Source organism: Acipenser ruthenus, chromosome 43 (assembly GCF_902713425.1).
Source record: "Acipenser ruthenus chromosome 43, fAciRut3.2 maternal haplotype, whole genome shotgun sequence".
Classification (NCBI taxonomy): domain Eukaryota; kingdom Metazoa; phylum Chordata; class Actinopteri; order Acipenseriformes; family Acipenseridae; genus Acipenser; species Acipenser ruthenus.
In genome coordinates this window covers 7,966,401-7,989,848 of record NC_081231.1, presented here as the reverse complement: position 1 = coordinate 7,989,848, position 23,448 = coordinate 7,966,401, and the positions used below count along the sequence as shown (strand labels likewise).

Sequence of the window (23,448 nt, the reverse complement as noted above, 5' to 3'; positions counted from 1 at the left end):
TGAAATTGAATAGCAGCAAGCCTCTGTATATGGAGTGTGTCCAAATGAAATCGAATAGCAGCAAGCCTCTGTATATGGAGTGTGTCAAAATGAAATTGAATAGCAGCAAGCCTCTGTATATGGAGTGTCAAAATGAAATCAAATAGCAGCAAGCCTCTGTATATGGAGTGTGTCCAAATGAAATTGAATAGCAGCAAGCCTCTGTATATGGAGTGTGTCCAAACGAAATCGAATAGCAGCAAGCCTCTGTATATGGAGTGTGTCAAAATGAAATCGAATAGCAGCAAGCCTCTGTATATGGAGTGTCAAAATGAAATCGAATAGCAGCAAGCCTCTGTATATGGAGTGTGTCCAAATGAAATCGAATAGCAGCAAGCCTCTGTATATGGAGTGTGTCAAAATGAAATCGACTATCAGCAAGCCTCTGTATATGGAGTGTGTCCAAATGAAATCGAATAGCAGCAAGCCTCTGTATATGGAGTGTGTCCAAATGAAATTGAATAGCAGCAAGCCTCTGTATATGGAGTGTGTCCAAATGAAATCGAATAGCAGCAAGCCTCTGTATATGGAGTGTGTCCAAATGAAATCGAATAGCAGCAAGCCTCTGTATATGGAGTGTGTCAAAATGAAATTGAATAGCAGCAAGCCTCTGTATATGGAGTGTGTCAAAATGAAATTGAATAGCAGCAAGCCTCTGTATATGGAGTGTCAAAATGAAATCAAATAGCAGCAAGCCTCTGTATATGGAGTGTGTCCAAATGAAATTGAATAGCAGCAAGCCTCTGTATATGGAGTGTGTCCAAACGAAATCGAATAGCAGCAAGCCTCTGTATATGGAGTGTGTCAAAATGAAATCGAATAGCAGCAAGCCTCTGTATATGGAGTGTCAAAATGAAATCGAATAGCAGCAAGCCTCTGTATATGGAGTGTGTCCAAATGAAATTGAATAGCAGCAAGCCTCTGTATATGGAGTGTCAAAATGAAATCAAATAGCAGCAAGCCTCTGTATATGGAGTGTGTCAAAATGAAATTGAATAGCAGCAAGCCTCTGTATATGGAGTGTGTCAAAAAGAAATTGAATAGCAGCAAGCCTCTGTATATGGAGTGTGTCAAAATGAAATCGATTATCAGCAAACCTGTGTATGTGGAGTGTGTCAAAATGAAATTGAATAGCAGCAAGCCTCTGTATATGGAGTGTCAAAATGAAATCGAATAGCAGCAAGCCTCTGTATATGGAGTTTGTCAAAATGAAATCGAATAGCTGCAAGCCTCTGTATATGGAGTGTGTCCAAATGAAATTGAATAGCAGCAAGCCTCTGTATATGGAGTGTGTCAAAATGAAATCCAATAGCAGCAAGCCTCTGTATATGGAGTGTGTCCAAATGAAATCGACTATCAGCAAGCCTCTGTATATGGAGTGTGTCAAAATGAAATCGACTATCAGCAAGCCTCTGTATGTGGAGTGTGTCCAAATGAAATTGAATAGTAGCAATCCTCTGTATATGGAGTGTGTCAAAATGAAATCGACTATCAGCAAGCCTCTGTATATGGAGTGTGTCAAAATGAAATCGACTATCAGCAAGCCTCTGTATGTGGAGTGTGTCCAAATGAAATTGAATAGTAGCAATCCTCTGTATATGGAGTGTGTCAAAATGAAATCGAATAGCAGCAAGCCTCTGTATATGGAGTGTGTCAAAATGAAATCGAATAGCAGCAAGCCTCTGTATATGGAGTGTGTCAAAATGAAATCGACTATCAGCAAGCCTCTGTATATGGAGTGTGTCCAAATGAAATTGAATAGCAGCAAGCCTCTGTATATGGAGTGTGTCCAAATGAAATCGACTATCAGCAAGCCTCTGTATATGGAGTGTGTCAAAATGAAATCGACTATCAGCAAGCCTCTGTATATGGAGTGTGTCAAAATGAAATTGAATAGCAGCAAGCCTCTGTATATGGAGTGTGTCCAAATGAAATTGAATAGCAGCAAGCCTCTGTATATGGAGTGTCAAAATGAAATTGAATAGCAGCAAGCCTATGTATATGGAGTGTGTCCAAATGAAATCGACTATCAGCAAGCCTCTGTATATGGAGTGTGTCCAAATGAAATTGAATAGCAGCAAGCCTCTGTATATGGAGTGTGTCCAAATGAAATCGACTAGCAGCAAGCCTCTGTATATGGAGTGTGTCCAAATGAAATTGAATAGCAGCAAGCCTCTGTATATGGAGTGTGTCCAAATGAAATCGAATAGCAGCAAGCCTCTGTATATGGAGTGTGTCAAAATGAAATTGAATAGCAGCAAGCCTCTGTATATGGAGTGTGTCAAAATGAAATTGACTATCAGCAAGCCTCTGTATATGGAGTGTGTCCAAATGAAATCGAATAGCAGCAAGCCTCTGTATATGGAGTGTGTCAAAATGAAATCGACTATCAGCAAGCCTCTGTATATGGAGTGTGTCAAAATGAAATTGAATAGCAGCAAGCCTCTGTATATGGAGTGTGTCCAAATGAAATCGAATAGCAGCAAGCCTCTGTATATGGAGTGTGTCAAAATGAAATCGAATAGCAGCAAGCCTCTGTATATGGAGTGTGTCAAAATGAAATCAACTATCAGCAAGCCTCTGTATATGGAGTGTGTCAAAATGAAATCGACTATCAGCAAGCCTCTGTATATGGAGTGTGTCCAAATGAAATCGACTATCAGCAAGCCTCTGTATATGGAGTGTGTCCAAATGAAATTGAATAGCAGCAAGCCTCTGTATATAGAGTGTGTCAAAATGAAATCGATTATCAGCAAACCTGTGTATGTGGAGTGTGTCAAAATGAAATTGAATAGCAGCAAGCCTCTGTATATGGAGTGTCAAAATGAAATCGAATAGCAGCAAGCCTCCGTATATGGAGTTTGTCAAAATGAAATCGAATAGCAGCAAGCCTCTGTATATGGAGTGTGTCAAAATGAAATCCAATAGCAGCAAGCCTCTGTATATGGAGTGTGTCCAAATGAAATCGACTATCAGCAAGCCTCTGTATATGGAGTGTGTCCAAATGAAATCGAATAGCAGCAAGCCTCTGTATATGGAGTGTGTCAAAATGAAATCGAATAGCAGCAAGCCTCTGTATATGGAGTGTGTCAAAATGAAATCGAATAGCAGCAAGCCTCTGTATATGGCGTGTCAAAATGAAATTGAATGCCAAAATGAAATTGAATGCCTCTGTATATGGAGTGTGTCAAAATGAAATCAACTATCAGCAAGCCTCTGTATATGGAGTGTGTCAAAATGAAATCGACTATCAGCAAGCCTCTGTATATGGAGTGTCAAAATGAAATCAAATAGCAGCAAGCCTCTGTATATGGAGTGTCAAAATGAAATCAAATAGCAGCAAGTCTCTGTATATGGAGTGTCAAAATGAAATCAACTATCAGCAAGCCTCTGTATATGGAGTGTGTCAAAATGAAATCGACTATCAGCAAGCCTCTGTATATGGAGTGTCAAAATGAAATCAAATAGCAGCAAGCCTCTGTATATGGAGTGTCAAAATGAAATCCAATAGCAGCAAGCCTCTGTATATGGAGTGTGTCAAAATGAAATCAAATAGCAGCAAGCCTCTGTATATGGAGTGTGTCAAAATGAAATCGAATAGCAGCAAGCCTCTGTATATGGAGTGTGTCCAAATGAAATTGAATAGCAGCAAGCCTCTGTACATGGAGTGTGTCCAAATGAAATTGAATAGCAGCAAGCCTCTGTATATGGAGTGTGTCCAAATGAAATTGAATAGCAGCAAGCCTCTGTACATGGAGTGTGTCCAAATGAAATCGAATAGCAGCAAGCCTCTGTATATGGAGTGTGTCCAAATGAAATCGAATAGCAGCAAGCCTCTGTATATGGAGTGTGTCCAAATGAAATTGAATAGCAGCAAGCCTCTGTATATGGAGTGTGTCCAAATGAAATCGACTATCAGCAAGCCTCTGTATATGGAGTGTGTCAAAATGAAATCGAATAGCAGCAAGCCTCTGTATATGGAGTGTCAAAATGAAATCGAATAGCAGCAAGCCTCTGTATATGGAGTGTGTCCAAATGAAATTGAATAGCAGCAAGCCTCTGTATATGGAGTGTCAAAATGAAATCAAATAGCAGCAAGCCTCTGTATATGGAGTGTGTCAAAATGAAATTGAATAGCAGCAAGCCTCTGTATATGGAGTGTGTCAAAATGAAATTGAATAGCAGCAAGCCTCTGTATATGGAGTGTGTCAAAATGAAATCGATTATCAGCAAACCTGTGTATGTGGAGTGTGTCAAAATGAAATTGAATAGCAGCAAGCCTCTGTATATGGGGTGTCAAAATGAAATCGAATAGCAGCAAGCCTCTGTATATGGAGTTTGTCAAAATGAAATCGAATAGCTGCAAGCCTCTGTATATGGAGTGTGTCAAAATGAAATCGACTATCAGCAAGCCTCTGTATATGGAGTGTGTCCAAATGAAATTGAATAGCAGCAAGCCTCTGTATATGGAGTGTGTCAAAATGAAATCCAATAGCAGCAAGCCTCTGTATATGGCGTGTCAAAATGAAATTGAATAGCAGCAAGCCTCTGTATATGGAGTGTGTCCAAATGAAATTGAATAGTAGCAATCCTCTGTATATGGAGTGTGTCAAAATGAAATCGAATAGCAGCAAGCCTCTGTATATGGAGTGTGTCAAAATGAAATCGAATAGCAGCAAGCCTCTGTATATGGAGTGTGTCAAAATGAAATCGACTATCAGCAAGCCTCTGTATATGGAGTGTGTCCAAATGAAATTGAATAGCAGCAAGCCTCTGTATATGGAGTGTGTCCAAATGAAATCGACTATCAGCAAGCCTCTGTATATGGAGTGTGTCCAAATGAAATTGAATAGCAGCAAGCCTCTGTATATGGAGTGTGTCCAAATGAAATTGAATAGCAGCAAGCCTCTGTATATGGAGTGTGTCCAAATGAAATCGAATAGCAGCAAGCCTCTGTATATGGAGTGTGTCAAAATGAAATCGACTATCAGCAAGCCTCTGTATATGGAGTGTGTCAAAATGAAATTGAATAGCAGCAAGCCTCTGTATATGGAGTGTGTCAAAATGAAATTGACTATCAGCAAGCCTCTGTATATGGAGTGTGTCCAAATGAAATCGAATAGCAGCAAGCCTCTGTATATGGAGTGTGTCAAAATGAAATCGACTATCAGCAAGCCTCTGTATATGGAGTGTGTCAAAATGAAATTGAATAGCAGCAAGCCTCTGTATATGGAGTGTGTCCAAATGAAATCGAATAGCAGCAAGCCTCTGTATATGGAGTGTGTCAAAATGAAATCAACTATCAGCAAGCCTCTGTATATGGAGTGTGTCAAAATGAAATCGACTATCAGCAAGCCTCTGTATATGGAGTGTGTCAAAATGAAATCGAATAGCAGCAAGCCTCTGTATATGGAGTGTGTCCAAATGAAATCGACTAGCAGCAAGCCTCTGTATATGGAGTGTGTCCAAATGAAATCGAATAGCTGCAAGCCTCTGTATATGGAGTGTGTCAAAATGAAATCGACTATCAGCAAACCTGTGTATGTGGAGTGTGTCAAAATGAAATTGTATAGCAGCAAGCCTCTGTATATGGAGTGTGTCAAAATGAAATCAACTATCAGCAAGCCTCTGTATATGGAGTGTGTCAAAATGAAATCGAATAGCAGCAAGCCTCTGTATATGGAGTGTGTCAAAATGAAATCAAATAGCAGCAAGCCTCTGTATATAGAGTGTGTCCAAATGGCCATGTCAATGAGATTCTCTCCCCTTGCTGCATTGTATGTTTTGCTTATCTCAAGATTTGTCAATTCCTGATCGGGCCACGCTCAATATGGTGTGTTATTCAAGGACCCTTCACGAATTCACTGTGTGAACCCAGGGTAAAGACTTCTCTCCTGTACTGAGCTGTAACCCTATTTTTATGAAGACATTTCTATTGAACAATAAACAGGGCAATTACTATACCTTCAGTTGTTTAACCTGTTACTAAAATAAAATGAAGACACAGCCCCCCCATTTGTTTCTTTTTAAAATATATTTTTTCTCTTTAGATTACAGTGCACAAATAACCATGTAATTACTGTAATAATCCAAAACAGCTTCTCGACTGTATTTCCCTTTTCATTTTGGAATATTCTTTAAAAACTGTAGATAGGAGCATGTTATCATTTATGTTTTGTTGTCAACTAACATTTTGTTATTGTTAAACTTTGCTAAATGTGCACATCAGTACCTCTGAAAGAAATCTGTACTGTAACAGTGTCATTGCTTGCAATTGCTGTACTAGATACATGCTAGAGGCTGCACCCCCACCAGTTTAATTCAATTGTATAATAAGTAACACTACACACAGGATCACTTTCATTTTATTATTTAATAGCACAGAGAAGTTCTTAACAGTTTTAATACTGACAGCAGCATAGATTTATTTGTGGAATGGAACGGTATCATTGAACTCCCGACCGTACCATAACAACAAAGGAGAGAGGGGGGAAATGAAAATAGTATTTCATAAATTAACAAATTATTATTAGTTTCCCCAGTGTTGAAGGCACAAACAAATAAAAAAAATATTATCACTGATTACCAGTTTTAATCCAGACAGAAACGCAGATGTGACCCGTGTGTGCTGAACTATATATTCCATGTCTCCCTATTCTGTGCAATGGAACAGTCGCAAGTCCCTGCCTAGCAACAACGTCAGGCAGCAGTGACGTCAGACCGTTATCTTTGGGGTTCAGTTTCTGTAAAACTAGGATCCCCAAAAAATATTAATACCCCGCTGCACATCTACACCCCTGGGACTATGTGTATGCCAAGTGTGGTTCCTTAATTTGCTATACTTTTTGAGATACAGGTATATTAAAAAAATGCTGCTTTTTGCCACTCTGTATCTCAAAAAGTATTCAGCCAAATGCTACCCCATTCACATGGTTTGATGAGCCTTCCAATCCGACCACACATAAAAATGCATATTGGTGGGATGTTACCTCCCTTTTGAGCTGCTTGTAAAACCGACTGTAACAGGACCTGCATTCAAACATAACCATGTGGCCTATTCATGTCGTCATGCCGGCCCTTATTCATGATGTTATTCATGTAGTATTCATTACCCCGATTAATGAAATTGATACCCCCCATAATAATAACCATATTCAGGTTCATACACAATTCATAAAGGTTGCAGGTAGTCATAGCCTACTTATACTACTGATTAAAATGCAAGCACAGCTGCTTTGGCACACACTCATTCTCACATTTATGCTAAAGCATGATTAAACACCCTTAGGCTGGCACATAGACAGGATTCCTTTCAAAAAATATCACTGGAGCATCACACTCAGTTTTGATTGGTATAAAGCAGTGGCCCTCGCTTCCAATTAGGTCCTGAATGATTTAGAAGAAGGTTGATTCATTAATCTACAATCTGGTTGAAGCAAAGACCTGGACTGGAAGGACCGAAAACAAGGACCATTGTAACACTGCCTGGAATATTGATTTCTATAAGCTTCATCTGCATTTTCAAAACTGGCATTTATGTCTTTTCACTTAACCACAGAAAGCAAATGTATTGCCACATTTTGTACAGTGATACAGCTTCTTTCCACTGTGAATTTGCTGGTGTGTTTTTAGGTTTCCTGACAGACTGAAACTCTTCCCACCATCAGTGCAGTGATACAGCTTCCCTCCAGTGTGAATTCACCTGTGTTTTTTAAGCTTCCTTAACGACTGAAGCTCTTCCCACAGTCAAAGCAGTGATGTGGCTTCTCTCCAGTGTGAGTTTGCTGGTGTGATTTTAGGTGTCCTAACTGACTGAAGCTCTTCCCACAGTCAGAGCAGTGATGCGGCCTCTCTCCAGCGTGAATTCTCTGGTGTCTTTTTAGGTTTCCTGACAGACTGAAACTCTTCCCACATTTAACACAATGATACGGCTTCTTTCCACTGTGAATTCGCTGGTGTCTTTTTAGGCTTCCTGACATACTGAAGCAATCTCCACATTCAGAACAGTGGTATGGCTTCTCTCCACTGTGAATTCGCTGGTGTTGTTTTAGGTTTCCTAACCGAATGAAGCTCTTCCCACAGTCAGAACAGTGATGCGGCTTCTCTCCAGTGTGAGTTCGCTGGTGTGATTTTAGGTGTCCTGACTGACTGAAGCTCTTCCCACAGTCACTGCAGTGATGCAGCTTCTCTCCAGTATGAATTCTCTGGTGTCTTTTTAGGCTTCTTAACTGACTGAAGTTCTTCCCACATTCAGTACATTGATGTGATATCTTTGGCAGGGATATGTTTTCTGAATCCTTAAACAGCAAGTCAATAGACTCCTCTTCAATGCAGAAAGACTCCAGTTCAGTCTCTTCTTTAATGTGGACAGGCTCCAGTTCAGTCTCTTCTTTAATGTGGACAGGCTCCAGTTCAGTTTCTTCTTCTTTGATGTGGACAGGCTCCAGTTCATTGTCTTCTTCTTTAATGTGGACAGGCTCTAGTTCAGTCTCTTCTTTAATGTGGACAGGCTCCAGTTCAGTGTCTTCTTTAATGTGGACAGGCTCCAGTTCAGTCTCTTCTTTAATGTGGACAGGCTCCAGTTCAGTGTCTTCTTCTTTAATGTGGACAGGCTCTAGTTCAGTCTCTTCTTTAATGTGGACAGGCTCCAGTTCAGTCTCTTCTTTAATGTGGACAGGCTCCAGTTCAGGCATCTCCTGTTTAATGCAGATAGGTGCCAGTTCCACAACCTCCTCCTGTTTAATGTAAACAGATTCCATCTTTGTTCCTTCACTTTCACCAAGATAAGGCAGTCCTGAAAACATAAAACGTTAGGTTACTATCATAACCCTGTTTCTCTCAAATAGAAATGTAACCATTACCTCATGGGAATTTATCCTTAAAGACACTGTAACCTGAATACATCTAACAAAGACTGCTCATCAAAGCCTGTGATGCAGTCATGCCCGTCCCGAGGGCATAAATAGACTGCATGCACAGATCTCAATATCATTTTTCCTTCAAGACTGCTGCAATCATAGATGCAGTGACCTGGAAGGTTAATGGTTACATTTCTATTCAGGGAACCAGGGTTATGATAATAACCTAACATTCCCTATCAAGTATGAAATGTAACCATTACCTAATGGGTAGACATACCAAAGTTGTTACAAGGCAATTAATGCAGACAACTGGAATGCCACAAGCTCGACCCAGGCCGCCTTGCGCGCTACCATTAGGAACCCTCAGCACAAGTAGCTGGAGCTAAAAGATTTGAGGGAGAACTCACCTCTATGTTTTTGCTGTAAGGTTCGAGCTCGAGGCCGCCCTTAACACTCTTGTTCCAAACCCAGGGATTTGTGGATCCACGACATTCAGCTGATAAGCGCAGGCGTGCAGGATGTGCCCACTTGGAAAGTCCCTCCAGACAATGCCGAGACACTGTCAGCAGGCGGACATGGTTCAATGTGGGCTGAAAAACCCTGTTTTTGAACCAGGCTTGGAGAAGGCGCATGTGGAAAAGACTCAAAGGAAAGGACTGGGAAGCTACTGCCATAAAGCCCATAAGCCTCTGGAATGTCACTACTGTCAGAGACAGAAGCTCTGCTGACAGAGACGGGTGAGCCACTGGCACTGGGTGATCCAAAGAGGGTAACTCTGGATCGCCCATCTCCTCAGAGGCGGCAATGGAAAGCAGATTGTCTAGTTGCGAGCCTGTGCTTGGTGCCCCTTGTTGCTCCAAGAGAACAGAGGGGGCTGGTGGAGCAGTGTGTTCACGCAACAGCTGAGCCAGTACTGTGCCTTGCTGGGAAACAGCTTCCCAGAGCTTGTCCAGATTTTCAGAGTCCACTGATCTATGAGACAGGTGACCTTTTCTCCTCTTTTTAGAAACATGAGGAGGGGAGGAAAGGCAGAGGATGATGAGGAAGACCATGCCACTCGTTCAACTCTCCTGCTCTCCCATGGCACAGCGCCCTCAGACGAGGATGTAGCCAACCCCTTAAGGGATGATGCTGGGGAGCCCTGTCAAAGTGGTAAAGCCGTGGACCACTTCACGGAGCTGCGAGACACCCGTTTATCTAGCGTATGCCGAGAGAAGGACGTGCAGAACTCACAGAATCCGCGGCCTGCGAGTGGCCCTTTGCATGCTCCGGTCCCAAACAGGAAGAGCAACTGTCATGCTTATCCTCTACTGAGAGATTGGCCTTGCAAATGTCACAAGGTTAAAACCCTGGCATGCAGCAAGCAGTAAACTCTGTGACAACTGCTGCTTCAATCTGCTCAAGCCGGCGCTTACCTATCTCTCTCTCTATTAATATATATTAGTACTTTGTAGCACTTGCCGCTAGAAGCTGCAGTCAAACAGCACATGTAGCAAAGTACTGTATTTAAAAAATATATAAAACAGCACAAGTCGAAACTGAAAGCGTCCGCTGGTCTTGGACCAGAGATGGTGTCACTGTTGTGTATCACAATACCCCCTTTTTAACCAAGTCTGAATGGTGGTGATGAACCGAGGTGGAACAGAGCAGACAGTAAAATGAACCAAAATGACCCGATCGGCTCCCAGCCGCACAGTGACTGTAAAGTACCTTGCAAGGCACAGTTCAGTGAGTGTTCTACTCGGTGGTGGTACGCTCTATATAGTACCGTTCGGTGGTGGTTCAACACTCGGTGGTTTTAAACTCGGTCCAGTACCTTAGGTACGGTCCGGTTCAGTGGTACACTTCGTACAATTCGGGTACCCCAGTGCAGTGACCTCGTTCACTGTTTTGTACATATACTGTGTCAGGAACGGAGCAGGTCTGTGACCCACAGTTACTGCAGAAGCAGTATATAAGGCTGCCCACCTATATAGCTTTTGTCAAACCAACACAGCCCTAAGACTGGGGAAAGCCGACTGTCAGAGCCCAAGGCAGCACGAAACACTGCGGGAAAGATTGCAAGCAATCAGACCTGACGCAGAGCTAGCCTAGCGACTGCGTAGTGAATCAGAGTGATAACCTTGTTCATTGTACAGATTTGTACCGGTGGGAATGGAGTAGGCCTGGACCTACAGTTACAATTAAGCAGACTATAGGGGTGCCAACCTATAGCGCTTCTGGCAAACCGACACAGTCGTAAGACTGGGGAAAGCCAGCTGTCAGAGCCGTGACAGCCTTCGAAATGGCACTGCATGCAGAGACCAGGGTGGCAACGAAACACTACGGGAGGGGCTGCGGACAGCAGGACCCGAAGCAGAGCTGAGCCCAGCAACTGCTAGTGAATCAGAATGGTATCCTCGTTCAATGTACAGTACACCGGTGGGAACGGGAGCAGGTCTGGACCCACAGTTACCACGGGAGCGATCTATAGGGATGCCTACCTGCAGCGCTCTTGGTTAATCCAACAGTCCGAAAACTGAGGAAACCTACTATCAGAGCTCTAATAGTCTATACAATAATACTGCAAGCAGAACTAATGCGGCAACAAGACACCGAGGGAGAAAACTGCAAGCAGAATTAATCCACGAGACACTGAGGGAGAAAACTGCAAGCAGAACTAATGTGTGCAACGAGACACTGAGGGAGAAACTGCAAGCAGAACTAATGTGTGCAACGAGACACTGAGGGAGAAACTGCAAGCAGAACTAATGTGTGCAACGAGACACTGAGGGAGAAACTGCAAGCAGAACTAATGTGTGCAACGAGACACTGAGGGAGAAACTGCAAGCAGAACTAATGTGTGCAACGAGACACTGAGGGAGAAAACTGCAAGCAGAACTAATGTGTGCAACGAGACATTGTGGGAGAAAACTGGAAACAGTTTTAACCTGAAGCGCGTGTCACAGTCCAACAGGTGCGCTGGAATTTCTGTGAAAAGAAATAGAAAAATACACACCGAAAAACTTTTTTTTCCCTCGCACAAAACAGTGAACACTCGATTACTGTTAATTATGTATAAATTCCCTAACAAAATAACATTTTTATTTTCAACGAAGCTAGCAGCCTGAGAGAGAACACAAGTACCCGACTTAAGGTTACTCGATCCCGGGGAAGGGGCGACGGAGCCGCCCGCTTCACATGGAGCACAAGGCCCCTGAGGGACTAACGAAAACCACGGCTGAGTGCACAGTACGTGTAACTAGCAATGACTATAATCACATAAACATCATCTAATTATAATCACATTAACAGTGTAATTACACAAGCAAATAAGCAGATAACAGTACATTCAACACTTATCTCTCTCGATCAGGTCGGATGAAAAATGATATTGAGATCTGTGCATGCAGCCTATTTATGCCCTCGGGACGGGCATGACTGAATCTATTCAGGTTACTGGGTCTATTCAGGTTACTGGGTTACTGGGTCTTTAAGGATAAATACCCATGAGGTAATGGTCATATTTCGTACTTGATAGGCAATTAAGTATTGCTGTCTGTTCTCTATGTCACCTTCAGTCTCAAGAAAGCATTTCCTTTAGTTGTTTTTATACTTTCAATCAAACAACCACAAAGACCAATGATGAGGATAAATACTTTGTAACTCTCATGGGTGCTTGTGACATTTAATAAGGCATTTAATGTAATTAACCTAACTTTGAAATGGGTAGAATTGTTCTGTTAACAGAGTCCTAAAAACAACATCTGGAGGAGCATCAGGAATTTAACTGTTCATAGACAAAAGTTACATGCCACAAATATTACGTGCTTGTGTTACAAACTAAGATCCTACAACATCTGTGTCAAATATTTACTGTTACTAAATCATTTCAAACATATATTCATAATAAACAAAGCATTCCACACAATTACAATCCTGCCAAGCAACACATTAACTGTTCAGTTACAGTAAGACACGATTTGGCGAGTGTCAAGTGGATTTAAAAGATGAATAAAAAGATAGAGAAGCTTACTTCAGGTATTGTCAGTGGGATGTGCAGCACGGCTCTAGTGCTCTAGTCACTCGCTCTGACCGTTCAATTCTTCTCTTCAGGGTAAATAGGCAGCTCAAACGGACAGCGAAAGGTAATCTGTGTAGACTAGACTGCACTGCATATTTAAACCCCTCTCTTGCAGTTCCACGCTCAACACGTCAGCCCCTCCCTGGATGTCACCTGCGTGCTGTTAGTCTCTCTTTGTTCTCTTCTATAATATATAATTAATATATTATTTGCTTCGGTTCCCTTACACACGTGTTTCTTTCACATAGCAATACTAAAAATCACTTTGGAATGTAGGTCTCCCTTTGTGTTTTAATTTATAACATCAGACTACAACTGGCAAAGGCAACAAAGATACACTTCATTAAAATTATATTTCTATAACATATTAAGAAGGACAGAAAGATCAGTTTATACACAAACGTAGCTTTTTATTTAAATATTCTGGATTTTATAATTGAATCAAAGTTAATAAAAGCGACCAGTAGATGGCAGAAATGATCCATTTATTTTTTTCCATTTATTATTATCTATGCAGTCCACCAATCCAGTTTATTCTTGCACATTAACACTGTGTGATGGGGTACACCTCATCCCTGTATTTGTATATTTCCTATTATTATTATTATTATTATTATTATATTTGTATTTGACGGTGGGAAAGCCGTGTTTTTATTGTTCGTTTAGTTTATTAATTTAAAAACCTGTGTGAATGTGGCTGGAGCCTCAATAAGGTCATTGTTTTATTGATAATTAATTAAGGCTCTAGCCACAGCTTAAAAGAACTAGCTCCAGGCTAACAGTGGGAGATTTTCCTTTGAGTCAGAGATGGGAGGACGGTTTGGAATGAGATCATGCATCCGAAGCAACTGCTATCGCTGTACCACTCGGTATTTGTTTGTTTAGGTATTTTTGGCCATCGAGCCCTTTTGTTTGGTATAAAGTGTTTTGTTTATTGTTTGTTTTATTATTAAAACCTGAGCGCAAACGCGTCTCGTTTCCCCTACCTACCTTTGCCTTTGTTTTGTATTGCTTCTTCCTGGTCCGTGACGTCAGTACTGCAACCGCTCTGCCACACACGGCTATTAGATTTCTGTGCTGTTCTGTTTTATTTTGTAAATTATAAACTCACATAATGATTTCTAATGCCATCCATTTTCTGACGCAGGAGTTTTTAACCGGGGGTACACGTACCGCTTCTAAGGGTCATAGGGGGTACGCAGGACGACTCAGAAATACACAAATCAAAATGAAAGTAAAAGAAAGGAATGGTTTTTTTAACAGTATTATATATTCTCTAAAACACCGTGTATAATTTTTTCATCTTTGTTTAGCAGTTCAAAGTGAACCGCAGATGCAGCTGTTAGTGTATTGCTCTGTGTGTGTGCGTGTGTGTGTGTGTGTGTGTGTGTGCTGTCCTGTCTTCTCCGCTGTTTGTGTGAGGTGCCTGGGGTGTCACGTGCACAGTGCAGCTGTATGAGAGGGTCTGTGTTGGCTGCACTGTGATTTGTGTTCAGTGCCGCCAGCCACCTGTTTGCGCGGGACCGAGGATCTGAGCGATTGGACCATGACCGTATTTAGGAGCTGCCTGTGTGCAGCTCAGGTTCGTGTTGTGTAGTTGTGTGAGAGTGTGTCCTGGAGCTGGCTATCAGAGTTAAACCATTTTATGACAGAGCGTCCATTAGCCTGCTGTTCCAGCGCTTCAATAAAAACAGCAGTTTACACTGCTTTAAACTGCATCCTGTGCTGTCTCCATTTATTCCTGCTGTGGACCAGATACACCAGTACAATATATTAAATAAATGGGAAAGAATGTGTTAATCAAATTATTCTGCCTTTCACTGCAACTGGTACCATTCAGTGAGCGAAAACTGTAAAGGGTACTTCAGCTGAAACCTCCCGACAGAAGGGGTACAGTTGCAAAAAAAAGGTTGAAAACCCCTGTTCTAAGACAATACCTGCCCTTCTCCTCTAATGTGGCAGGAATTCAAGGAAATACACAATTTCATTAATCTTCAGTAGAAATCAGTGGCTACTGTCATTTAAATACTTACGTAGGTTGTTTTAAACATAATTTGACCCACACGTTAAGGTGGGCAGTAGTCTAAGGCCTCTTCAAATCATGCTTAGCACAAATGCAGTAAAATAAAATAAAACATTAGGTATACAGAGACTAAACTGGGTCGATATATTGTTATTTTTCAGAGAGAGAGAGAGAGAATTAAAAGTCAGCAATCCGAGGAGAATCGGTAACTAACAGGATACTCATCAGCTCTGTATCCGAAGAGAATCAGTAACTAACAGGACACTCATCAGCTCTGTATCCAAGGAGAATCAGTAACTAACAGGATACTCATCAGCTCTGTATCTGAGGAGAATCAGTAACTAACAGGATACTCATCAGCTCTGTATCCGAGGAGAATCAGTAACTAACAGGACACTCATCAGCTCTGTATCCGAGGAGAATCAGTAACTAACAGGATACTCATCAGCTCTGTATCCGAGGAGAATCAGTAACTAACAGGATACTCATCAGCTCTGTATCCAAGCAGAATCAGTAACTAACAGGATACTCATCAGCTCTGTATCCGAGGAGAATCAGTAACTAACAGGACACTCATCAGCTCTGTATCCGAGGAGAATCAGTAACTAACAGGATACTCATCAGCTCTGTATCCGAGGAGAATCAGTAACTAACAGGATACTCATCAGCTCTGTATCCAAGCAGAATCAGTAACTAACAGGATACTCATCAGCTCTGTATCCAAGGAGAATCAGTAACTAACAGGATACTCATCAGCTCTGTATCCAAGGAGAATCAGTAACTAACAGGATACTCATCAGCTCTGTATCCAAGGAGAATCAGTAACTAACAGGATACTCATCAGCTCTGTATCCAAGGAGAATCAGTAACTAACAGGATACTCATCAGCTCTGTATCCAAGGAGAATCAGTAACTAACAGGATACTCATCAGCTCTGTATCCGAGGAGAATCAGTAACTAACAGGATACTCATCAGCTCTGTATCCAAGGAGAATCAGTAACTAACAGGATACTCATCAGCTCTGTATCCGAGGAGAATCAGTAACTAACAGGATACTCATCAGCTCTGTATCCGAGGAGAATCAGTAACTAACAGGATACTCATCAGCTCTGTATCCAAGGAGAATCAGTAACTAACAGGATACTCATCAGCTCTCTATCCGAGGAGAATCAGTAACTAACAGGATACTCATCAGCTCTGTATCCGAGGAGAATCAGTAACTAACAGGATACTCATCAGCTCTGTATCCGAGGAGAATCAGTAACTAACAGGATACTCATCAGCTCTGTATCCAAGGAGAATCAGTAACTAACAGGATACTCATCAGCTCTGTATCCAAGGAGAATCAGTAACTAACAGGATACTCATCAGCTCTGTATCCGAGGAGAATCAGTAACTAACAGGATACTCATCAGCTCTGTATCCAAGGGGAATCAGTAACTAACAGGACACTCATCAGCTCTGTATCCGAGGAGAATCAGTAACTACAAGGATACTCATCAGCTCTGTATCCAAGGAGAATCAGGAACTAACAGGATACTCATCAGCTCTGTATCCGAGGAGAATCAGTAACTAACAGGATACTCATCAGCTCTGTATCCGAGGAGAATCAGTAACTAACAGGATACTCATCAGCTCTGTATCCGAGGGGAATCAGTAACTAACAGGACACTCATCAGCTCTGTATCCAAGGAGAATCAGTAACTAACAGGATACTCATCAGCTCTGTATCCAAGGAGAATCAGTAACTAACAGGATACTCATCAGCTCTGTATCCAAGGAGAATCAGTAACTAACAGGATACTCATCAGCTCTGTATCCGAGGAGAATCAGTAACTAACAGGACACTCATCAGCTCTGTATCCAAGGAGAATCAGTAACTAACAGGACACTCATCAGCTCTGTATCCAAGGAGAATCAGTAACTAACAGGATACTCATCAGCTCTGTATCCAAGGAGAATCAGTAACTAACAGGATACTCATCAGCTCTCTATCCGAGGAGAATCAGTAACTAACAGGATACTCATCAGCTCTCTATCCGAGGAGAATCAGTAACTAACAGGATACTCATCAGCTCTCTATCCGAGGAGAATCAGTAACTAACAGGATACTCATCAGCTCTGTATCCGAGGAGAATCAGTAACTAACAGGATACTCATCAGCTCTGTATCCAAGGAGAATCAGTAACTAACAGGACACTCATCAGCTCTGTATCCGAGGAGAATCAGTAACTAACAGGATACTCATCAGCTCTGTATCCGAGGAGAATCGGTAACTAACAGGATACTCATCAGCTCTGTATCCGAGGAGAATCAGTAACTAACAGGATACTCATCAGCTCTGTATCCAAGGAGAATCAGTAACTAACAGGACACTCATCAGCTCTGTATCCGAGGAGAATCGGTAACTAACAGGATACTCATCAGCTCTGTATCCGAGGAGAATCAGTAACTAACAGGATACTCATCAGCTCTGTATCCAAGCAGAATCAGTAACTAACAGGATACTCATCAGCTCTGTATCCAAGGAGAATCGGTAACTAACAGGATACTCATCAGCTCTGTATCCGAGGAGAATCAGTAACTAACAGGATACTCATCAGCTCTGTATCCAAGGAGAATCAGTAACTAACAGGATACTCATCAGCTCTGTATCCAAGGAGAATCGATAACTAACAGGATACTCATCAGCTGTGTATCCAAGGAGAATCAGTAACTAACAGGACACTCATCAGCTCTGTATCCGAGGAGAATCGGTAACTAACAGGATACTCATCAGCTCTGTATCCGAGGAGAATCGGTAACTAACAGGATACTCATCAGCTCTGTATCCGAGGAGAATCAGTAACTAACAGGATACTCATCAGTCACTAGAAATACTCAATGAAGAAGAAAATAATTAATCAACTAAAAACATATTATTTTAATAATCAGCTAACTGTTAAAAGTGTTGCAGTTTGCCAATCACTTTTCTTCGTGATAGACAGATAGACATGCATATTTTTGGAAGGCTGTATTCTGAGTGAAGCTCTGTAAAACGCTGAATTACACGTTTTTAATAAACGCGGGAATGTCTCTGTTTTATTATTATTACGTCACTGTGTGAATGCCGTGGCACGCAGACTGCAACTGGGGGATGTAAATAAAAACAAACGCGCTGGCAGAGCCACGCCGCTTCACAAATACAACACACACACACACAAAAACAACGCGCTCCTACCACACCACAACCCGGACCTTTCAAAATAATACAATATAACAGCGCTCTGTAGTTTATAAACACATTGTAGAGCTCCATGCAGACTCTCTCACCTCCTCTCTGCTCTCCCTCAGTGTCTGAACGGATAAAACAACGCGCTCCTACCACACTACAACCCGGACCTTTCAAAATAATACAATATAACAGCGCTCTGTAGTTTATAAACACATTGTAGAGCTCCATGCAGACTCTCTCACCTCCTCTCTGCTCTCCCTCAGTGTCTGAACGGATAAAACAACGCGCTCCTACCACACTACAACCCGGACCTTTCAAAATAATACAATATAACAGCGCTCTGTAGTTTATAAACACATTGTAGAGCTCCATGCAGACTCTCTCACCTCCTCTCTGCTCTCCCTCAGTGTCTGAACGGATAAAACAACGCGCTCCTACCACACTACAACCCGGACCTTTCAAAATAATACAATATAACAGCGCTCTGTAGTTTATAAACACATTGTAGAGCTCCATGCAGACACTCTCACCTCCTCTCTGCTCTCCCTCAGTGTCTGAACGGATAAAACAACGCGCTCCTACCACACTACAACCCGGACCTTTCAAAATAATACAATATAACAGCGCTCTGTAGTTTATAAACACATTGTAGAGCTCCATGCAGACTCTCTCACCTCCTCTCTGCTCTCCCTCAGTGTCTGAACGGATAAAACAACGCGCTCCTACCACACTACAACCCGGACCTTTCAAAATAATACAATATAACAGCGCTCTGTAGTTTATAAACACATTGTAGAGCTCCATGCAGACTCTCTCACCTCCTCTCTGCTCTCCCTCAGTGTCTGAACGGATAAAACAACGCGCTCCTACCACACTACAACCCGGACCTTTCAAAATAATACAATATAACAGCGCTCTGTAGTTTATAAACACATTGTAGAGCTCCATGCAGACTCTCTCACCTCCTCTCTGCTCTCCCTCAGTGTCTGAACGGATAAAACAACGCGCTCCTACCACACTACAACCCGGACCTTTCAAAATAATACAATATAACAGCGCTCTGTAGTTTATAAACACATTGTAGAGCTCCATGCAGACTCTCTCACCTCCTCTCTGCTCTCCCTCAGTGTCTGAACGGATAAAACAACACGCTCCTACCACACTACAACCCGGACCTTTCAAAATAATACAATATAACAGCGCTCTGTAGTTTATAAACACATTGTAGAGCTCCATGCAGACTCTCTCACCTCCTCTCTGCTCTCCCTCAGTGTCTGAACGGATAAAACAACACGCTCCTACCACACTACAACCCGGACCTTTCAAAATAATACAATATAACAGCGCTCTGTAGTTTATAAACACATTGTAGAGCTCCATGCAGACTCTCTCACCTCCTCTCTGCTCTCCCTCAGTGTCTGAACGGATAAAACAACGCGCTCCTACCACACTACAACCCGGACCTTTCAAAATAATACAATATAACAGCGCTCTGTAGTTTAAAAACACATTGTAGAGCTCCATGCAGACTCTCTCACCTCCTCTCTGCTCTCCCTCAGTGTCTGAACGGATAAAACAACGCGCTCCTACCACACTACAACCCGGACCTTTCAAAATAATACAATATAACAGCGCTCTGTAGTTTATAAACACATTGTAGAGCTCCATGCAGACTCTCTCACCTCCTCTCTGCTCTCCCTCAGTGTCTGAACGGATAAAACAACGCGCTCCTACCACACTACAACCCGGACCTTTCAAAATAATACAATATAACAGCGCTCTGTAGTTTATAAACACATTGTAGAGCTCCATGCAGACTCTCTCACCTCCTCTCTGCTCTCCCTCAGTGTCTGAACGGATAAAACAACGCGCTCCTACCACACTACAACCCGGACCTTTCAAAATAATACAATATAACAGCGCTCTGTAGTTTATAAACACATTGTAGAGCTCCATGCAGACTCTCTCACCTCCTCTCTGCTCTCCCTCAGTGTCTGAACGGATAAAACAACGCGCTCCTACCACACTACAACCCGGACCTTTCAAAATAATACAATATAACAGCGCTCTGTAGTTTATAAACACACTGTAGAGCTCCATGCAGACTCTCTCACCTCCTCTCTGCTCTCCCTCAGTGTCTGAACGGATAAAACAACGCGCTCCTACCACACTACAACCCGGACCTTTCAAAATAATACAATATAACAGCGCTCTGTAGTTTATAAACACATTGTAGAGCTCCATGCAGACTCTCTCACCTCCTCTCTGCTCTCCCTCAGTGTCTGAACGGATAAAACAACGCGCTCCTACCACACTACAACCCGGACCTTTCAAAATAATACAATATAACAGCGCTCTGTAGTTTATAAACACATTGTAGAGCTCCATGCAGACTCTCTCACCTCCTCTCTGCTCTCCCTCAGTGTCTGAACGGATAAAACAACGCGCTCCTACCACACTACAACCCGGACCTTTCAAAATAATACAATATAACAGCGCTCTGTAGTTTATAAACACATTGTAGAGCTCCATGCAGACTCTCTCACCTCCTCTCTGCTCTCCCTCAGTGTCTGAACGGATAAAACAACGCGCTCCTAGCACACTACAACCCGGACCTTTCAAAATAATACAATATAACAGCGCTCTGTAGTTTATAAACACATTGTAGAGCTCCATGCAGACTCTCTCACCTCCTCTCTGCTCTCCCTCAGTGTCTGAACGGATAAAACAACGCGCTCCTACCACACTACAACCCGGACCTTTCAAAATAATACAATATAACAGCGCTCTGTAGTTTATAAACACATTGTAGAGCTCCATGCAGACTCTCTCACCTCCTCTCTGCTCTCCCTCAGTGTCTGAACGGATAAAACAACGCGCTCCTACCACACTACAACCCGGACCTTTCAAAATAATACAATATAACAGCGCTCTGTAGTTTATAAACACATTGTAGAGCTCCATGCAGACTCTCTCACCTCCTCTCTGCTCTCCCTCAGTGTCTGAACGGATAAAACAACGCGCTCCTACCACACTACAACCCGGACCTTTCAAAATAATACAATATAACAGCGCTCTGTAGTTTATAAACACATTGTAGAGCTCCATGCAGACTCTCTCACCTCCTCTCTGCTCTCCCTCAGTGTCTGAACGGATAAAACAACGCGCTCCTACCACACTACAACCCGGACCTTTCAAAATAATACAATATAACAGCGCTCTGTAGTTTATAAACACATTGTAGAGCTCCATGCAGACTCTCTCACCTCCTCTCTGCTCTCCCTCAGTGTCTGAACGGGTCTGTCTCCCACAGGACGAGGAATATACCAATCACAAAATACAAACCGATCAGCGCGGTCTGACAATTCATCTAATATGAACCGCAAAGGAAATTGTCATATCGGATACCTTTTAATTAAAAATAAACAACACTTTCAATTGTATCACCGTAAACGAGCTGTTTGTAGCTCTAGTTTTTCCAGTGAATACAATTTTAATTCAAGTAACCCCCTCCTCAATGCCGGAGTTGGTACAATCTTTTATCACCCGGGACGCTGTGACTGGAGGCAGCAGCGCCGATGCAGAGAGTTTTTCGCAGATATGTAATCTGTGTTTTATACAGATATTGTTATTTCCCGTCCTCTTCTTCAGAACAAGATGTTTAAGCACTGACGGTATATCCATGATAATGTTTTTAGACTGTTGTCACAAACAGATCCACAATGGCGCAGGCATGCTCGCAGTTTCATAGCTTTCTCTTCGCTAGTCTTGCAGGTTCAGGGCGTGTGAACTTGTTTTTGGTAAATACAGCACAGGGTCGCAGAAAGGTCATTCTTTACGAGTAAACTTCCAGGCAGTAACCTCTGCTATTTCTACCCCATGCTTTTATTTAGTTTCTCTTAAACTGTATGATTGTCTCCTATTCTTTATCCAGGACAGTATTCCTCCCTGCTGTCCAGCGGCACAGATTTAGACTCTTCCTCAGACTGCGCTGCGAACTAAACCAGGCAACAGAGCCGCGTCCACAGCAGCAGAAGAGTCACCAGCAATGAGACACGCCAAGGAGTGCGCTGCTCTGTGAGACTCGAGGGGACGCGTTATCAAAGCGCTTCCTCCAGCCTTTAATTAACTGCTATTGATTTAAAAAAGGACAAGACATCATGTTAATGTTACACCATGAAAAACTAAACACACTGAGAGTGCTGGAGAGGGCTTGAAATACAGTGTATTACTCAGCTGTGTGGTTCTAGTTTTGTAAAATGAACAGGTGGTTTACCTCTTTAAAATAAGTAGGAGTTAATTAAAGACTGGCGTAAAAGCTTTGAAAAGATGTCCTGAGGCGTCTTATTGTGATTAAAAAGCGTCCCATTCCACAAGAAAACCCTGAGAGGCGTTAGAAAACTAAAGCTCTTTGAATGAAATGCTTTTTATTATATGAATAACTACCCCGTGGAGTGACAGAGCAGGCTAATAAACTAAATGTATTGAATGAATAATGAAATCAGATATTATTAATGTCTTAGCAGACACCCTTATCCAGGGCAATTTACAAGTGTTACAAGATAGCAGGTTAATAAACTAAATGTATTGAATGAATAATGAAATCAGGTCATATACGTCAGAGAGTGAGAGGTTTGTATTAAACAGTCCAGTTACAGTATTTTAAAAATGTTTTAGTAGTTTAACTGCTTATGACTGCGAGGATTGGAAACAAAGGTAAATATTCTCATACAATACTCTGCATTTATATTACTGCTCCCAACAGTACTTTCTGTAAAGCTGTATTTGGGTCTGTAGTTGTTGTCCCCGGTCTGTACCAAGTGTATTCATTCAGGAGAAGCAACACGAGTGAAGGTGAATAAGCAGCCTACAGAATGTGTGCATTGCAGAAAGCGTTTATTATTAAAACATGACGAGACATCTCTCAGGTTTTATTAATAACACCGATATTCTATTTGAGCGGCGTTAGCTTGTAGCCCTTCAAAAGTAACTTAGTCAAACTTGCAATGCTTCAATGTATCCAGTAGGTGGCACCAAAACACTGTTCAGCTTTTACATTGTACAGTTTAGACTGCATTGGTTGATAATGTTCATTCCTCCTTTAATGAGTTCAGTAAAAAGGGGCGGACCTAGATATTTCAAACAGCATTACTGATATTTTTGTGATACAATACACACATAAAAACAATGTGCTCCACAATATAAAGCATTCTTTAATTCTTAGTTTAAACTGCTGTATAATAAAGT

General features: G+C 41.9%; 2 protein-coding genes across 6 annotated transcripts in view; one reads left to right on the top strand and one right to left on the bottom strand.

Moving 5' to 3' along the window:
- Positions 1 to 23,448, top strand: part of LOC131709378 (transcobalamin-1-like) — a 317,542-nt gene that overhangs the window by 148,618 nt on the left and 145,476 nt on the right. The window lies entirely within an intron of this gene.
- LOC131709354 (zinc finger protein 664-like) lies at positions 6,395 to 21,698 on the bottom strand. Of its 5 annotated transcripts, none has more exons than XM_059011802.1 (3): positions 21,468 to 21,698; positions 12,916 to 13,147; positions 6,395 to 8,833 (listed from the first exon to the last, which is right to left on the bottom strand). In XM_059011802.1, the coding sequence occupies exon 3, from the start codon at positions 8,796 to 8,798 to the stop codon at positions 7,761 to 7,763; it is 1,038 nt and encodes a 345-aa protein (XP_058867785.1). In that variant the 5' UTR covers positions 8,799 to 8,833; positions 12,916 to 13,147; positions 21,468 to 21,698; the 3' UTR covers positions 6,395 to 7,760. The 5 variants fall into 5 exon arrangements, with proteins under 5 accessions (XP_058867785.1, XP_058867788.1, XP_058867786.1 ...); XM_059011805.1 differs by lacking the exon at positions 21,468 to 21,698 and adding an exon at positions 14,997 to 15,468; XM_059011803.1 differs by lacking the exon at positions 21,468 to 21,698 and adding an exon at positions 14,075 to 14,449.

Coding starts and splice junctions, on each gene's coding strand:
- LOC131709354 (XM_059011801.1), bottom strand. CDS start 21,453: ATGGAGCTCTACAATGTGTTTATAAACTACAGAGCGCTGTTATATTGT. Junction 13,148..18,299: donor TGAGGGAGAGCAGAGAGGAG/GTGAGAGAGTCT, acceptor TATATATTATAG/AAGAGAACAAAGAGAGACTA.